The sequence below is a fragment of the Hydra viridissima genome, unplaced genomic scaffold, assembly GCF_058129835.1.
Source record: "Hydra viridissima isolate aposymbiotic clone 2 unplaced genomic scaffold, HvirCarnegie_v1 scaffold_6, whole genome shotgun sequence".
Classification (NCBI taxonomy): Eukaryota; Metazoa; Cnidaria; class Hydrozoa; order Anthoathecata; family Hydridae; genus Hydra; species Hydra viridissima.
The window spans coordinates 16,842,656-16,860,859 of NW_028324305.1; the positions used below are offsets into that span (position 1 = coordinate 16,842,656).

At 29.5% G+C, this 18,204-nt stretch overlaps 2 protein-coding genes across 2 annotated transcripts; both read left to right on the forward strand.

The window, feature by feature from the left end:
* The first annotated feature begins 11,795 nt into the window (after window positions 1-11,795).
* On the forward strand, window positions 11,796-14,725 carry LOC149887296 (uncharacterized). The gene is made up of 5 exons (XM_090091117.1): window positions 11,796-11,938; window positions 12,898-12,993; window positions 13,308-13,419; window positions 13,666-13,749; window positions 14,002-14,725. The coding sequence occupies exons 1-5, from the start codon at window positions 11,920-11,922 to the stop codon at window positions 14,210-14,212; spliced, it is 522 nt and encodes a 173-aa protein (XP_089947243.1). The 5' UTR covers window positions 11,796-11,919; the 3' UTR covers window positions 14,213-14,725.
* LOC149887297 (uncharacterized) lies at window positions 14,484-15,436 on the forward strand. The gene is made up of 2 exons (XM_090091501.1): window positions 14,484-14,633; window positions 15,230-15,436. The coding sequence occupies exons 1-2, from the start codon at window positions 14,484-14,486 to the stop codon at window positions 15,434-15,436; spliced, it is 357 nt and encodes a 118-aa protein (XP_089947627.1).
* The last annotated feature ends 2,768 nt before the right edge of the window (window positions 15,437-18,204 follow it).

Sequence of the window (18,204 nt, forward strand, 5' to 3'; positions counted from 1 at the left end):
GTCATTTAAACCAGCGAGACATTTTCTATGAGAAGGTTTAATTGCATTTAGTATTCGCAATCAACTTGATTCGGACAGAGGTTCGTATCCAATTTCTTTGCAGCTTTCGCAATATAAAGCAATGGTATGACTGTTTTTTGCTGTTAAAATGGCACGGGCAACAGTTTCAACATCACCACTGTCATATTTTATTTTGGAAGTACCATAAGAAAAGTCTTGTAATAATCCACTTGAGAAGAGAAAATCTAAAAAATGCTCACATTTTGGAATTGAAAGTCTACTTCTTGTAAATAAATTTTTTTGGGGTTGTACAAACCCATTTTGCAAGGACTTCTATTTTCTGGCAAGTTCTATTTTATATTTTGTGCATGTAAATGTGTCTCATAAAAATTGCTTTGTGTATTTATTATGATCAATAAATGCCAAAATTACCAGTTGACTTGTTGCGTCACTGTTGTTATACATCTCCACGAGTTTTTCAATTTCATCCGGAATTTCTGTTTCGGTATTTTCATTACCGTCAAGCACTTTCAAAAACTCTTCCGATTGACCAGGTGCAATGCATTCTGCAAAATTAATTCTCAAGGCCTCTTCCATACGTTTATATTTCCTTCGCATTTGTTGCTTTGTGGATTCATTGATAAGCTCAAGTTTTCTTTTAAACTGGAATTTAATTGGATTGGTCCCAAGACAATCTGTAATACTTTTTCTTATTTCATTTGAAGTATTGAGTTCTTCTTGAATTTGTAAGAACTCATCTGGTAAAAAATCAATATCATATGCTGCTGATGTAAATTCAAGTTCAGTTTCTATGTTTGTTTCTTTTTTCTTTGTCTCGGAATAGTGTTCCTTTCGATGACGATCACATATTATTGAACCAATTGGAAAGTATGAACTATAACAGGAAGATATTTGAAGTGTCATAGATATTGGTGAGGGTCGCCCTATTTTTGCTTTCTTCCCTGTTTGTAGTTTGTGATCAGGGTGCATACATTTTTTTCCTTGTTTCCATCCTATTCTTAATGTGTAGCGATGATATGCACATATTTTCTCTACATTATTAAATTTTCTGGTTAATCGATTTTCAATCAGAGATTTTTCGTTCCAATCACAAGCTAACTCATAACTCTTTAATACCTTAAAACCAATTTTATTATTTTGTTACTATCTTTTTTATTATTAAAAATTAATATATTAAAACCTAAATTTAGCATTTACAAGATATTGTTATAAATCCATTTAAGTAAAAGTTTTTACTAAAATTGAAAAATTACCTTTAGGTTTATAAGATGTGGTTGTATATTTTCAGTGAGTTGGCTTGTTTCAAACATTTCGTCTACATTTGGAGTAGATTGCATGTAAGGTCCACAATTATTCCATTCAAAGCAGCAACATGTTTCGTAAGAAATATTTTTTCCTGACATTTTCAAAAATGTTTTCGAAAAAAGTCAAAAATATAAACTATACACGCACAAAATATCGGTTGGGTTTACAAAGTGATTTATCAAATAAAGTAATCATACTCAAAATCATACTCAGGAAAAATATTTAGAGTAAAAATTATACTCAAAAAACATGGTTTGAGCTCCTTCTGTTTCTTACATAAAACATTTATTATTCAAAATAGAAATCATCAATATGAGGTATATGTTATTTTTTAGATACTATTGCAATAACCCATAGGTATTTTTTATAAATAAGATAGGTTAAAGGTAAGTACTCATTTTTGAAAATCAAATTTTACTGTAAACCCAGGGCTTTAGCCATTATGAGGCCTAAAAAAAAGCGCTAAATGACTAAACTTTCATTTTTGAGTTGGATTTTGCGACTAAGCCTTTACTTATGTTTATATGTTTTTTTATATTTTAAAGTACTTAACAAGTTGAAGATTTATAATTAAAAAAAATTATGGGATTCCCGCGGCTTTAGATAAAAACGAAGATTCAAAAAGACTAAAAAAAAATTTTTGCGTACTTTTGATGCATGATATTTAGACAAGGAAAAACATTTTATTTACCTGTTTAGTTAATTTTTGGTCTAAAATAGCCCATAAACAATAATCAAGTGAAATTGATATTTGATAGCATATATTTTGTTCTATTTTCAAGTTTAAAAATGCACTTGACTACATTTGGTCAATATTTCAATAAATTTACTCAAACTTTGAAATCCAATATCTAGTGAACCAATGAATATTTTTTAAAAAAATTTTGGAACTGAGCTTCCAGTATGAATAGCAACAACATATTAAAAAATTAGCAATTTTGAAGAGGGTCACTCTAAAAAAGTTGTATTTTTGCCTGATTCTTACAGAAAGTCTCTCTTAAGCTAAATCTTTTTCTTTTGCTGCTTTAGCACTCTTTCATGCAACAAGGGATAGAGCTAAATGGTGTTCATTAACTAAATCTGAAATCTTTGCTCTTTTAAATCTTTCACAAAGATCTCTCTATTCCTTAATTGGTCTTCCTGGTCTAGGATAAGAAGACACATTTTTTCCTAGTCAATTATTTTTGTACTTTAAAAAATTTTCATAGTTTCTAGAATATTTTTTAAGCTTATTTTCAATTTCGAAATAAAAATCTGCACAATTCAATTTAGGTCACCTATTTTATCTTTATTTTATCTTTTCGGATGTTTTGATAAATACGAAAAAAATTTCAGGAAGTACTTTATAATCTGCTTCAAACTTGCAAGTTTTAAAAAATAGATTCAACCTTTTTATTTCACGTTTATAGCTTAATTTCTTTATCACCCAGCGGCGGCGCTTAGCCAATCGTGGGCGTCGGCGAAGTTAGGATTGCGAGGACCTTTTAAGTAAAAAACAACAAAAAAACTAATGAAGGCAACTCTCGATTTGGCCTAATCTCCTGTCTTTCATTTTTATTCAGCACTATATTTTATTGAAAAATATAAACACTTGACAGAACTGTTATTGTTAATTATTTTAAACATATTTATCACTTAACTTTTATATAAGTATTCACAGTTATTTGCTCTTTATATTTAAATACAAATTTTCACTATAAATTAGAGTAAAATTTAGGACTCGCATATGAGTTTTATTGTTAATTATGATATTAATTAAGAACAAAAACTACACGAATAAACACAAATTAAAAAAGGTATACTTTTCGGCTTTTAGCCTCAATGAGTCTTTTCAAAATTGTGTCATAACTAACACCAGCAGCTATTTTAGCTTCAATGGACAAAACGGTTAATGCAGATAGTCTTTCTTGGCTCATCATGCTTCTTAAGCAGGTCTTAATTAGTTTTAACTTTGAAAAGCTTCTCTCAGCAAAAGCTGTACTTACTGGAATTGTGAGCATGATTTTGATTGTAATGTAAAGATTTGGATATATTTCTTGAAAATTATTTTCTAAAAGTGTTTTGTATCATTTATACTTTTTAGTAAAGTGGATTATAAAATTTGCAGTTTTTCATAAACTTCGAAAGGATCTATGTCGTGGTTTTCACCTTCCTGAAGTATTGTACCTAAATCATTACAATTCTTGAGCAGGTCCTCTATTGGCAAAAATTTCAAATTATTGATATCATAAATAAAACCAAAACGATCAAAATATTCATTAAGCGCTTTGAATTGACATTCAGTGTTGACTATGACTGCGTCTACCATTGTGTTGAAGAAAATAATTTTGTACTGTGTCTCAACAAATTGTATAGGTTTATCCGTGTGTTCATAATCAAGCATTCCTTTTTTCTTGCCATTCCTTTTTCTTTAAATTGTGGCTCAATTTTGTTAGCGCTTTTTTCCACTAATAATCAAGCATCTGCAACTCTTTTCTGAAATCTATTATCACTGAATTCTTGAATCCAAGTACAAAATGAGCGTAAAGGATCAACAGCGACCTTTAAGGTCACTTGAATCGATTGCCATAGTTTACTTATATTACTTACATGCAATAAAATCCATACAACTTGTGTATAACAACAATAAATTCAAAAGTTAACATTTCATCCAAAACTGCTTTTCAGTCGCTTAGAGTTTCAGAATCGTCCGTTTTATTTTTCAAGTTATTCACGCATTTGACAGCATCATGATATTGCAACAGTATAGCTTTTACTGCTCCTATTCTACTCTCCCATCATGTCTCTGAAAGGTTTTAGTGCTATTTTCAATTTAGTTTTTGTAAGATCCCAACGCATCTTAACTTCGAGAAGAGCACGGATTTTGTTAATAAAGCCAAAAAAATGTTATAGCCGTTGAAGAAGAATTAGCTGTATCAATTAAAAATAAATTCCAACTATGACATCGGACGGTATGACGAATGCTCTTGGAATGAGGTTGAGTGTTCTTGTTGTGACACCTTTTTTCATGCCAACCATATTAGCGTCATGATGATATCCCTGTCTTCGGCAACTTTCAATATCCAGACTCTCTAGTTCTTGTAATAAAGAACTTTCTAATTATTCTCTTGTAGTTTCCGTAACGGCAATAAAACTAGAAAAATGTTCCTCTATTGCTTTAGTCGAGGAATAGCAAAATCTTAATATTATTGGCATTCGTTCAACACGACTTGCATCTCTGGTGCAATCAAGCAAAAAGGCATAGTAATTTGCTTGTTTAACTCAGTGTTTAATTTCATCAGTAACTGTTTTAGATAATATTTGACAATTTGTTTTCATTAATTCGTTGCAAGTGCTCCCTTAGCGTTAGATCATACTTGGATAACAACTTAAATAAGTCTATAAATTTACCACCGTTTCTGCTATTGTCCAGGTTAAGTGATTCGCGATGACTTCTAAATGCCAGATTTTGTGAGGCTAAAATGTTTATTATATCTATCAATCTTTCAAACCAATTATACCAACATTTTTGAGATTTTATAATCTATCTCTCGTTTTCTTCATCTATTTTTTTTCCGTGCTTGATTCTTTTATAATACTCCATCCATTCAACCATGCACTCCTAGTGTTCTTGATTTTTTTCATATCTATGCAAAATCCGACTCAGATTTTTCCGATCACAACATCCTTTTTTTACCTTCTGAGTCTGCGTATGTGAAAAAAGTCTACAAGGAAAGCAATAAACTTTATCTTTAGACAAGGAATAAACTAATCATCTGCGGTGTTCAATTTCGCCGTTAATCAATTTTCGTGTAAAATTAAATTTAGAAAAATGTCTGTTATTTGCGTCTTTAGGGTAACTTTTATCACAAATTTTGATAGAGACTGTTTGAACTAAATCATGACACTGAGAGTCCGTTATTGAAAATGTCCATTTTCCCACATCAAAGTTTATAAAGGAATTGCGTAAATGAATTGCTCGCTCTTGATATACTGAGTCACAAATCTTAACACTTTCCAACTCTTTTTTGCGTTCAAGCTCTTGGGTCACAACTGATACATTCAACTTTGAAGCTTGTTCTTTTCAGAAACCAAAGAAACTTTACCAAGAGACTCATCAGAGGACTCTGGAGCAGTAACGGTTGAAACGGGTTTCTAAAGAAGTTTTATCATACTGTAACTCATAGCTTGGTTTAATTTCTCCATTTCAGACTTTCTTTTTCTTTTTAATGCACCAGATTCCCATATTCTTCCTATATCTTTGTCTCTCGTTGGTTTTCCAGACAAGATTTTGGACATATGTTTCGACTGATGAAGAAAATAATAGTGAGGTACTTGCATGAATTTTAAGTTTTGATTTTAATTATTTTTTTATGGTACTAACTTTAGGTCAAGATAGTCATAAATGAAGCAGAAAATTTTTAATTTACTTCTGTAATTAATTAAATAAGTTAAATTTTGTTTAAAACAGCTTGTAATATTGACTTACTTCGTTTTTATTTTAATAACAGATTGTAATTATACACAATAACTGCAGAAAAATGCTTAAATCGATCGTTTCATTCTATTCTAAATGCGTTCGGTTCTAAAAAATAATATTTCATCAATTATAAGCAGTTTTTTAACAATTCGTTTCTAGAACATTTTAACAAATTCGATTCTAGCATTAGGCGCAGATTATATGTACAGAATATATGCGTTAAAAATAATTTAATTCCATAAAATGGAGACTTTATTATGGTACGTAGAGAACATTATTTTCAAAATGATGTTTTAAATGAAGACAGGTGAATCCGAAATATCATTAGGGTAAGGTTGCTAATATTGTACCGATGCCTATATTGTACTTTTAACATAACTCGTTATTTTTACAACCCACAAGAAATTTTTTAACTTATTTTTTATCTTTGCTGAATGAAATTAAGGAATCAACTGTTTTTTTTTGTCATCCAACTTCATTAAGGCCAGAGTAAGCTCTTGTTGGTTTGTTATTGGAGATTTCTTATTTTAGTTTTTTATGGCTAAGCATATTTCACTAAAAAAAGCAGAAGATATGATTTGTTCAGTGTATTTAAGTTAAAGCATAATTTATCTAAATTCAAAATAAATACCTAGAATTTAAAATATCTTATTTTTAGTTGTCAAATTTTTTAATTAACTGTATATCAGATTAGTTGCGTAATTTGTACCTCAAGGCATGTCCTAAATTGTACCGACGCAACCATTCTGACCGCTAAAAAACGCTTGTAAAGTTTAACAAATTCCTTTTGAGATTCCAATTAGAAAAATATCCATACTTACAATAAGAACTTCACCACTTAAACAAAAAATAAAAATATTAGTATAACTCTTGTATTGACAAGCAGTCCTTAAAAAGATGCACTCTCTAGTTCAGTTTTACCAATATGTCAAGGCTGGTGTCATGTTGGCTGTGCAGGTGCTTATCAAAAACAGATACAATATATCTAAAACTTTTGCCAAAAATAATGTTTTTATGTATTTTATTTTACAATATTTAGTGTGGTTGCTTTTAAAACAGATATAGTATATATTTTTTACATTATTTAGTATAATTATCTTTAATACCTACCTTCCTCCTCTATTCTAATCTTAGCTAACCCATTGGTAAACATACAACTTAAATAAAAATTGTGCCATATGTGGTGATACCTGTTTTTGGCAATTTCCAGAAGAAAAAAAAGTTCAAGTTGCATAGAGTTTATTAAATAAAAAACTTCATTTCATTACATTACGGGCAGTTAGGTGTTATGTTATGTTATATCAGAATATTTCTAATTGCTGATTTTATAAAAACCATTCCTTTTAATCAGTTTTTTAAATCCCTTAAATCTAAAATCATAAAATATTTGCAAAGTTGTAAAGTAATTGAAATCAAGAAAGTGGTACAATATTGGATTACAACGGTACAATTAAGGATCTAGTTTCCTTAATTGTACTCTTAGCGCTATTTTTTTAATTTGATTCTTCGAGACTTAACGCTTTTTACATTTTGAGTTTTTTTAACGTCTTTACAACAAACAATCCCTAAATTATGAAATTCAAATGAAAATCCATGTTTCCACTCAGTAGATTGACTACATTTTTTAGTTTTGTCTTAGGGGGTACAATATTGGCAACGTTACCCTATAGGTCAATACTACCAATAATACGTTTTGAAAAAGTAATGTTGTTTTTATTATGCATGTATCCGAGAAATTGTAAACAAAAGGATTTGTTAAATTTAGTTACATTTATTTATATTGAGCTTTTTTTTACCTACATATATTATGCATGATTAAATAATTTTGAAATCTGCAAAGAAAGTAAGTTGAAAATAAAGGACAGTATTAAAAACTTTTTCAATAATAAAAACATCTTAACTTATTATATTATAAAAAACTATTTTTAAAACTTTTCTGCTGCGTTCTGCAATTCTGTAAAACTTTCTGTGATGATGATGCAATTTGTGCAAGTGATAGAGACATATCCCTAGAATTGTTCGCTAAGAGCTGTAAATTATTGTTATTTTGACAAAATGCTCATTGTTTCTTTTCGAAATATTTTCAGTCGATTCTGTTCATTTTTTTTTTTGCGGGTTTCTTTTTTTCTTTTTTGATAAGTTAATGTTTTCTAATGCAGTGGATGTAGATGGTATTTAAACAGCAGGCAGTAATTCAGAAAGAGGATTACTAATTGGCTCTGTAGAGTTTACTGTATTTTTTACTAATACAACTTCTCTAACTTCGTCTCCTTCTACCGCTGTCTAGCCTATTAACTCTATTAATCTTTCTTCTGTTCTTGAAAGAGGTTCTATCGATTGCGGACCACCTCCCGTTTAGCACTGATACCTTCTCAATTTCTGAGCCTTGGTTTTCACATGGTACTTCCAACTAATCTAGGCGGCTTTCTATTCTCATCCTTAGCTTGCAATTCTATGAAATAGCCGGTTATTAGTTCTGGATTCGCCTCCAAAAAATCTATCAATAGATCCCATTGCGCTCGCTGTACTCTCGTTCTTTTTTCTATTTTATCAACTTTAAGTTCTATAATGGTAATCATAAAAAAATATTTTACTTTTAGAGAAATAAAATAAACTCATCACAACTGATCTAGCTTAGTTATCCCAAAAAAAAAAAAAATAATGATAATTATAATAAACTGATTTTATTTAACCTCACAAAATTCTCTATTTATGTTATTACTAAAACAAAAAACAGTAGAATTAACTAAAAATAAACTAAAAAGTGTGTTCAAATAAAATTTTATCTTCAAGTTACACGTGTAGTAATATATAGTTTAACAAAATAAATAAAAAAAACTTACGGTAAAATTAGTGAACATAATTCAAACTCAAATTATTATGTTTCTTTACCATATGCAGATTTTTCTCGATTGCAATTTTCTGATCGACAGCGTAGCAATTTGGCTTAAAAATGATCAATAATGTTTAAAATTTTTTTATGTTATCAGAAGCATCTAGAATAAGTTTGATACTTAGAAAATGATGTTTATTTAATGTCGAAGTAATTAATCGGATGAAACCGACTAATAAACATTTTTTTTGTACAGCAAAGCAAAATAAGAAATGCGAAAATATCATTAGTTATAATTAATATATATGTAAAATTTAAATAAATTTTTGTGAGGACCCCTCTAGCGCAAGGCCGTCGGCAGTCACCGACGTCGCCGATGCCTAGCGCCGCCACTGTTCTCAAAATAAAAAGTAAATACTAAGTTGTGTATTATTACAAAAACGTCCAAAAACTGTTTTTAAATTGAAAAGGGAGGGGTGGGTATTTCATTCAACAAAACTAAGCATGAATCTATTTAAAAAATCTTCTTAAGGAGCGGGAGGTTGTAGCAAATACTACAGGGTCTATTTGGCTATAGTTTAGTGGTTTTGTTTCACTAAAATTGAACGTGAAACAGCGTGGAACTATTTTTTCGCTGGCACTTGTTTAAAATTATGCATTAAAATTTTAATTTTCAAAAAAAAAAATTAAAAAGAATTTGCTTTTTAAATCTAAAAAAAAAATCAAACAAACTTTTATTTTCTAAGCACTCATTACTTTAACAAAACTAATAATAATGTTTTGAAAGAAGATGGAAAATAAGGCTACTGACAAGATGAACATACCTTAAATTTTCATAACTTTATGGTGATAAGTTTAACTTTTTACCGAGTGGTCAAATTTCCTAGCAGTCTTAACAATACAGAAAAAGAACAAAGGCCATACATTGAAATGTAATCTTTAATGGAGGATGAAAATTATGAATAGACAAAAAAACAATATACATAGAGTAATAGGGCAAAGTTGAAAGTATTGGTCGAACTAAAGAACTGATGAAAGCAGTTTTAATAAGATGAGGCTCTAGCCCAACAGCTTGCTTAGTCAAACCATCAATGCAAGAAAAAAATAAAATTAAACGACGTGGCCAGCTAGTTTAACAGATTTGCATCTATTTGAACCTCATTGTAATGCATGGTTTGCTTGAATTTTATACAATGCCTGAAATAAAATCCAAAACCCATTTGGGAAAGAGTCTTTGACAAAATTATTTACAACTCATTGCTCTTGGTACAAGATAGATGCTAGATTTATTTAACAGCTGAAGGGTTTTTAGGGGAGAGTGTAAGGAGAGCGTGGAATATATTTTAATTACAAAGTTTACCATTTTTTTTTATTTATGACTCAATTTTTTGGTTTAATTTATTACTTCGATGTTTTAGTTTTGCGTTATTATAGTTTGCAACGAAACTTTTTTTCATACTTTTGTCAACTTTACTTTATAATAAGAACAAGAAACTAAGTTTTTATTCACAGTTCATTTGTTCGGACTTTCGGTACATCGAGTAATCTTTGAGTTAAAAAGTCCGTATATTTTTTAAACGTTGTATATTTAAGATAAATTTTTTTCAACTAAAGATGGGTTTTCATGTTGAAAACGAATGTCCATGTACAGTTCGAGTTTGTGAATATTTAAAAAATCGGCGCACATTTAGAGAAAACTATCATTTCAGAAAATCAATAGTTTCACCATGTAAGTGTAGGAATAAGTGCAAGGTTAACGACTTTTAATTAACACATATAATGATAATCTAAAAAAAAGTTATTTTTTGATGAATCACTATTTGCTATCACTCCATTGCTTATAATTGTTTATAGGTTGTATTAAGTATTTGTATATCAAATGTAGTCTTTTAATTATGGCTGTTCGTGCAAAAGTCATTCGAAACTACAAAAAGTTTCCGAGTGTCAAACTGTTTTTAGCAACGATTATACTGATTCACGTTGAAGAATTGTAAATAAGAAAAAGAAAAATCTGTGCAATTTTTAAGTGAAAAATAAAATGCCATCTTTTAAAACTATTTCAACTATTCTATTGACCAATTGAGCTGTATTATCGTACAGCTTTTCTGAACATGATCTGTTTGTAGGGAGTAAAGAAGGAATGTGATGTCATCTTGATTCTTCCATAAAGAATCCTATTTATTTAGTGATTAAGAAGATTAATAGCGGAGATCATGAGGAGCAGAATTTAGATCAAAATATTGCTTTTTAGGATACAGTTGAGCGCCAGGTAAATGATGCGTTATCTTTGACAGAAAGAACAAGTTCTATTAAAAACGATGGTAGTCTCAATTAGTTTACATGGTTGATAAGGGACTTTCACAGTACCTTTAAAAAAACATCAATTGCAATTGACTCCAGATAGCTCCACAACAACTAATTTTTTCAGGAAATTTTGGTTATAAAATGCGCCTGGTTGTTTATATAAATGATCGTGGTGAGGCAATAGGCAGCTTTCTTTCTCTTTTCTTTCAATTAATGAAAGGAGAGTATGATAACTTGTTGGAATGGACTTTTTCAAAAGTTACACTTTCCGTTCTAGACCAATGTGAGAAAAGGTAACCTTGGGCATATCCATTTTCATCGTCAAGTTCATCAAATGCGTTTGTAAAAGCCGCTTCAAAATGAACATACTGATTGGGGTTTAACTTTATTTATTTCTCATGAGAAACTAACAAAAGATAATTATATTATTAACAATACATTATTTATTAAATGCGAGGTTCATTCTTAAGAAAACAACAATAGTCTAAAGATCCTGTTCTTAAAAGTATTATTAAATCGTGAAAATCAATAACAGCCAGAATTTCTTTGAATTTAATTTTTAATTGAATTACAACGAAGTTTAGTTTCAGAGAAAAGTAACCTTTTTTGGTTGTGAAATGTACGTGCGAACAGTAAAACAGGTAAAAAGAAAAAATGTGAAGGAAAGCACCCCATAAAGTTATTTCTTTCCCTTGCTTTTATACAGATATTTTATTATATAGATGAAAAGCACCTCAGGCTATCAAAGAGAACTTGTTTAACATACCTGTTCAAACAACCACGCTCTTTTAAAATGTTTAGATTACGCTGAGTGCTTACTTATACTGACTCTAATTTTATAAAAAGTAACGGTTTTTACCAGTGAATCGAAAAAAAGCTGTATACTCTATTGGTTTTCAAGATTGATGCCCCTGAAACGCGGTATTATGTTTCACTTTGTTGCTCCAAGAATTTCATAGGTTTAATTGTTCTTAACCCATAATAGCCAACTAAGGAAATGGAATCATATAACATTGGTATAATGTTATGTTCTTTGTATCATTATTCTAAAATTTTTTTTTTCATTTGATAAGGAACCTGTTGAAACTGTTAAAAAAAGTGAAACCGATTTGAAATCGAGTTGATTAAATATAAAACTCATGTATTCGAACCAAATAAGAATTTAGCACGGTAGAATTTTGAGCCACTTGGCATCATCAAATTTTTGTTGTATTCCATAAATACGGCGCGGGACTAGAGTGTCAGGTTTGCTGGGTAGCGACTGATAGCGGTTTAAAATGTTGTGAATTTAATTTATGCACTTATATATAGATTTATTTATAGGAAGTTTTTTACATTTTATGTATTTTCTATTTTTGTATAATTTATGTACTCACTATAATGATTGTTGTATACAAATTAAATTATTTTCAGAACCTGTCAGATAATCTGATAAAACATGTTAACAATTTGTATGAAACACAATTGTGCGATGATAATCATGATGTCACCATTTACATTATCATTTGTCAGAATTTAATCATGGTATCATTTCTAATATATAAATATATATTAATAGGAGTTAAGACATGTCATAAATATCTCAACTTCTGTGATTTGGCACACATTTGGTATATGTTATCACGATTGAAAGCCATTATAAAAAAAATTTAATGGGAGCTGTCATTAATTTACAGGTTTACTTATTTTTATTGTATTTCAAAAGAAACTTTTTTTCTTGTCTACATTTAGATATTAATTCTAATTTTTTATTTAATAAACATTCTTGGCTTTACATGTGTCATTATTTCAAATTTTTCTAATATATATATATATATATATATATATATATATATATATATATATATATATATATATATATATATTAAAAGTTATGTAATACAAAAAAGTTTCTTCTTTGATAAGTTTAGTTGCGATATTAATGTCAAAAGTTTAATTAAATATAAAACTAAATTCAATTTTTTCTATCCACCAGTAAAAGCAGCAAGTAAAGTGTCAAATCTCAAAAAAATATGCAGTAACCCAGAAGAACACTGGCTTTTATACAAAGTACGAATTCTCGGAACTGCAGGTAAGCAATGTTGTTGTTTTTAGAGTTCCTTCTCTGAAATCCTATCTTTCTCTCTTAACAAGATTTTTAGAACTCCTTGAGGGACTCTGGATTAGTCATCGACAAAATGATTTGGAAATGGTAGAAAGGAGAGCACTCTTTTCTCCCATTCCTGAAATATTTTTGCCATGTATAATTTAGAGTGGTCCTCATGTTGGCAAAAAAAAAAAAATTAAAAATTGTTTAGAGCATAATACTTAACTATTGACGTATAAAACATTTTACGGACATTGCACGTTATCGATGAAATGTACACAAAATATAATTTGTTCTAGGCACTCTTAAAAGTGCATATGAAAAAACAAAACGGGCTGAAGATATATCTAATGTTGAATATGACATAGATGATTATAATAACTATAGAAATTTGGAAACACAAAAAATTAGGTTAGAGAATTCAAGTATAATTTGTTTTACTCATGTTCAGAATTAAAATAAATGTAAATATGAATTAATTTTTTAAATCCATTTTTAACTGTAAAAGATTTGTTTTCTGATTTAAAGATCATTTTAAGATTTTTCATACAAGTTATTTTCAGCTTGCTGGCTATTGTTTTAATAATAAAATCAATTAATAAATATTTTTAGTTTAATTTATGATAACAGTTAAAAATAATAGCCTCTTTTGTTTAGAAAAAGAAAACATTCTTTTGACCATGAAAACGATGTTGTTGATGATAAAATTGAAGATAGTTATCAAGAAAACAGATTGATTACGCAAAAAAATTAGATCTATAATGTTCTTAATTTTTTATCTAAGATCATCAGACACCAAAGAAATATAAATAAATAAAATAGTATTACAGAACGGTTTTTGTTATCTTTAAATCTTCATATTTTCGGAGTTTTTTAATTGACGGCAGGTGTGGTTCTTGGTTCTTTAATTGACTGGTTGCGGATAGCTTTAAATGTGAGTATAGTTGCCAAATCTAGTACATTTATACCTATTTTGTTATTTTGTTGTTTCAGAAATATAAGCATCTCTATGGTTACAAAACCAACACCACCTGAACACTTAAGGGCAATACAATCAAGCTTAAGCTCATCTTTGTCTCATAATATCCCTGTATTAAAACACATAACACATTTCATTACCTCTTATCATCAGCCTAATATAATACAACTTGATATGTTACCCAGTAAGTCAAAAAGTAAAATGGAAACAGCAGCTCAGGTATGAAATTTGATAAACTCATGTAAGCTTGTTTTTTAAAGTCACTGAGTTCCATGATTAATAATTTAAAAAAACAAAGACTGAAGTAATTTAAATTAATGTAATTGTAAGATTACAACTTAGATTTTGAAATTGAATTTATGAACCTGTGACTGTATTATGTAATAAACTGTAGAGTACGAAACTAAACTTTTTAAATATAATATACATGTATATGATATAAAGGTTATTAACAACTCTTGAAGAAATAAATGAAACTCCAAAGATTCATTCTGCAATGCTGCAATCTATTATGCGACAAATAAATACACCTCAGTTGCAAAATGACGATAAGTTGCCAATTGACATTCACTTTCCCCTTTCCAATATCAATGATGTTAATGATTTGAAAGAGCAGCTAAAAGATCGATCAATAAAAAGAACATTAGTGAGTAGTTTATTTTCCATGTTTAACAAAAATATTTTTCACAATTTCATGGTTTATTTTATATTTCATGTAATAAATGAGTGATGCGTAAACTATATGTTTTATAAATATACCCTAACCCTAGTCCTAGTCATGATGTTTAACTGTTCCTATATTGAGCCTGGTGAGGTTCTTTAGCTGGGGTAAAATACCTAGGAGAAGGTAAAATTTGAGATAAAGCCCCCAATTTAATTGAGGAGTTTGTAAACTTTGAATGGTAATCCTACTAGTGGTAGTATCACAATAAAATTGCTCAGTTCTTATCCGCAAAACATGTTAACGCGAGGAAAGGCATCCAGTTATAAAAAGTTGCTTAAATTCTTCAATAATATCATATGTTAGTAAGAAAATGGTATTATGGAAACCCATCCAAACCACATAACTGTAGAGCCATGGATGCTAAACATGATAAAAGAAATAAAATAAACTAGGCTTTAGAATTGTCAAAGCGTAATCATATGTGCTACCTCAAAATCTTTGAAAAATGTTACACTAGTAAACGTAATATATATAATTCAATTATTTGCTAATTTAATTCAACTTGATTCTTTTTTCAGACTTGTACTGTATCCACTATTGGTGGAAGCTTGTTAAATGATGCCATTAAAAGAATGATAAAAGTCATTCTCTCTAATCACGTTGGAAGACTGTGTAATCTTTCTGGGCAATCTGGAAAAATTTGTTATTCCAAAATGGAAATAATTTCAGTAGTCTGTGGTATATTATGCTGTTCACATAATAACCTTGAGACTTTTGTAATTTAAAAATTGTAGATAAAGCATCAGACCTAAAGTTTAGTATTTGTTTTAGGTTCCTGATTTAGGTAATTGAAATTTCAGTATTGTTAAGAAACTTCACTGAATTAAGTAACTAAATAACTTTTAATTTAACAAGAGAATAAACTATCAAACTTAGACCCCAGATCCCCCCTGACTACTAACTTAAAGAGTTAATTCAAATTGATAAAAAAATGGATCTCAAATTTATAAACAATTAAAGCAGTTTTTTGAAGGAAACAGCAAAAATGAATCAGAAACTGTCAGAAATTGACATTAGTAAACAGTAGTTCATCTTCAAGGACTTGTTCAACTTTGATGTTATATAGAAGAAGGAGTTTACAAATTGAAAGAGTGAATGCTTGTTTAACATTAGCTCGAGGTTGTAGGTCAAACATAAACTCCTTGAAAGATTTCAAAGAGAATGGGACATTTATTTCTTGTCAGAAGTTTGAAGTTTTTTAAGCAATCATTAACTGTTTCTTTGACGTTAGATATCTAGTAATTTGTTTCAATTTGTTGTTCTTTGGTTTCGTGTTTTCTTTACGATTTGATCTGAAATATGTTTATTGAACTACCGCCTATAATTTTTGAAGTATTCTATTGCAATAATAATGAGTGAAAAAGATAAATACTCTCAGATTTGCTTTTTAAATATTATTAGTATTTTGATTATAAATTTCTGTGAAACTTACGTAGTATTAGAGCTGGAAAGGTTCTACCAAATCAGCCTTCTAATCAATTTAAAACATGATAAATGTATTGTTTATTCTTACTTCATCTTAAACAGTTTTACCACTAACTGTAAGTCCATCAATGTGTCAAGAAAGAAGACCAATCAGTTTTAATTTTGGAAACAAAGTAAAACATTTGACTTAGATGCTATTGATATTAAACTTTTCAGCATTAAAAGTTGGAACTCGGTAGCTAAAGTATTCACTGAGATAATGTCGTTTACAGGTGAATGTGTTAGAAACAGACTATGGGGACAATCTACAAGGTATGAAAACACAGCCTAGAATTTCTAGGTATACTCAGGGTCCGTTTTATAAACAAATACCTCACCATAGTTCACTTAACTTAGTAACCTTAGAATAATTTTTGTTATAAAATGGATTAAGAAACGCATTTTATAAAATACTTATAAAAGTGCAAAGTTCTATTTAATCATATGTTGCACCATTATTATAAGCGTTTGTTTAAAAACTCCAAATAAAACGATCCCAGTATTGAAGAAACATCATGGATAACCTTGATAATGTTATAAAATGCATATTTTATAACATAACTTAATTGGTTTTTATAATCATTCATCTTTTATTATGTCATTCAGTGCGTTGTTTATTGTTTTTCATTTTTGGTTTTTTCGTTACGACCGTCACAGTTACAACCGTCACGACATAAAACTTAATAAAATTCTCGGAAAACTTCAACCAAAAACTATGAAACTCACCATATAGTAATCTCAATGTGTAATTAAAGAACACAGCAAAGGATTTTTTTTTTCACAGTGTAGAAGGCTGCATAAAGATTGACAAAGTTTATTTGTTTAGATTTGTCAAAAAGTAACCGTTACGACCACCACGCTACGTTAAGTTGATTTTTCAATTAAGTTGAACACTTGAATGATTTAACTTTTGCATACTAAATTATATAACAGTATTTTACATTTCCGGAAATTTTCATGTAAATACCATTCTTAGTTAATTTTTAATGGCTAAAAAAGAGTCAAATGTTACAACCGTCACTTGGGTGTATTGCCTTAATGTATGTTTTAAAGCTTGATTCTAGGAAATTTAACTTCAGAAAAAAGCTGCTAACTATCTCTTGAAGAGAGAATTAAAGTTGTTCTTCTCTATGCCAAATTTGAGAGTTCTGAGCAAGTTCAACGACAGTGGAGAAAACAGCTTGGAATGCAGCCACCTTCCAAAACGGCGATTCTAAAGTTGATTGACAAGTTCCAGGAGACAGGCAGCGTTCATGATTGAGAGAGATTGGGCCGGCATCGCTCAGCTGTAACAGAAGAGGCAGTCGAAAGAGTGACTGAGCAACTCGTGAAAACGAGCGATCTCTTAATTCGAAAGGGCGATGCAGCCCTGGGCATGAAACAGACCAGCTATTACAATGCCGATAAAGAGTCAGGCCTTTATAAAGTATATAGTATGTAGAGACAAACCCTCTACACTTGTTGTGCTACGCTGCCGAATCGAGCAAGTCTGTGCGGAGCTACAGCTATCGATGTGGAAAAAAGTATGCAGAAGTGAAACTGATCGATTAAAACTCTGCATATCGGCAGAAGGAGCTCATTTCAAAGACTTTCTCTAATCATATATTATCGATAATTCTACTTTAAAATAAAATACGTATAAACCGGTTATCTTATTTCTTTATTTAACTGTATTTCATCAAAGATTTAAAGATGAAGAGATGAAGAGACTTAATAATCGCTAATACTGAAATTAATAGAATCAAATTAAAAGCGAATGTAAACCTTTTTATATTTAATCTTTAAGAGTATTTAAATAATGATTTAAGAGTGACAGGATACTATTACGATTAGTTATCTTAGCTTTGAAAGATAAAAGAGATCGATGATTAGCATCTAATCTTAAAGGTTTGTATGCGTCTTCTAATAGTTATAGTAAACTGATGGTTGGCTAGATTTTTAATCAAATGTAACGTCCATCCTTCTAAGACAAATGGAAAAAAATTTTCAAGAGAAAATTGAGATTTTTTTTTTAGATTTTTTTTACACC

What these genes read in the sequence shown, in the direction of transcription:
- LOC149887296 (XM_090091117.1), top strand. An exon ending in ACGAATTCTCGGAACTGCAG is followed by an intron (nt 12,994 to 13,307) that starts GTAAGCAATGTT and finishes AATTTGTTCTAG; the next exon opens with GCACTCTTAAAAGTGCATAT. An exon ending in CAAGAAAACAGATTGATTAC is followed by an intron (nt 13,750 to 14,001) that starts GCAAAAAAATTA and finishes TTGTTGTTTCAG; the next exon opens with AAATATAAGCATCTCTATGG.
- LOC149887297 (XM_090091501.1), top strand. Translation starts at nt 14,484, where the DNA reads ATGCTGCAATCTATTATGCGACAAATAAATACACCTCAGTTGCAAAAT. An exon ending in GATCAATAAAAAGAACATTA is followed by an intron (nt 14,634 to 15,229) that starts GTGAGTAGTTTA and finishes TTCTTTTTTCAG; the next exon opens with ACTTGTACTGTATCCACTAT.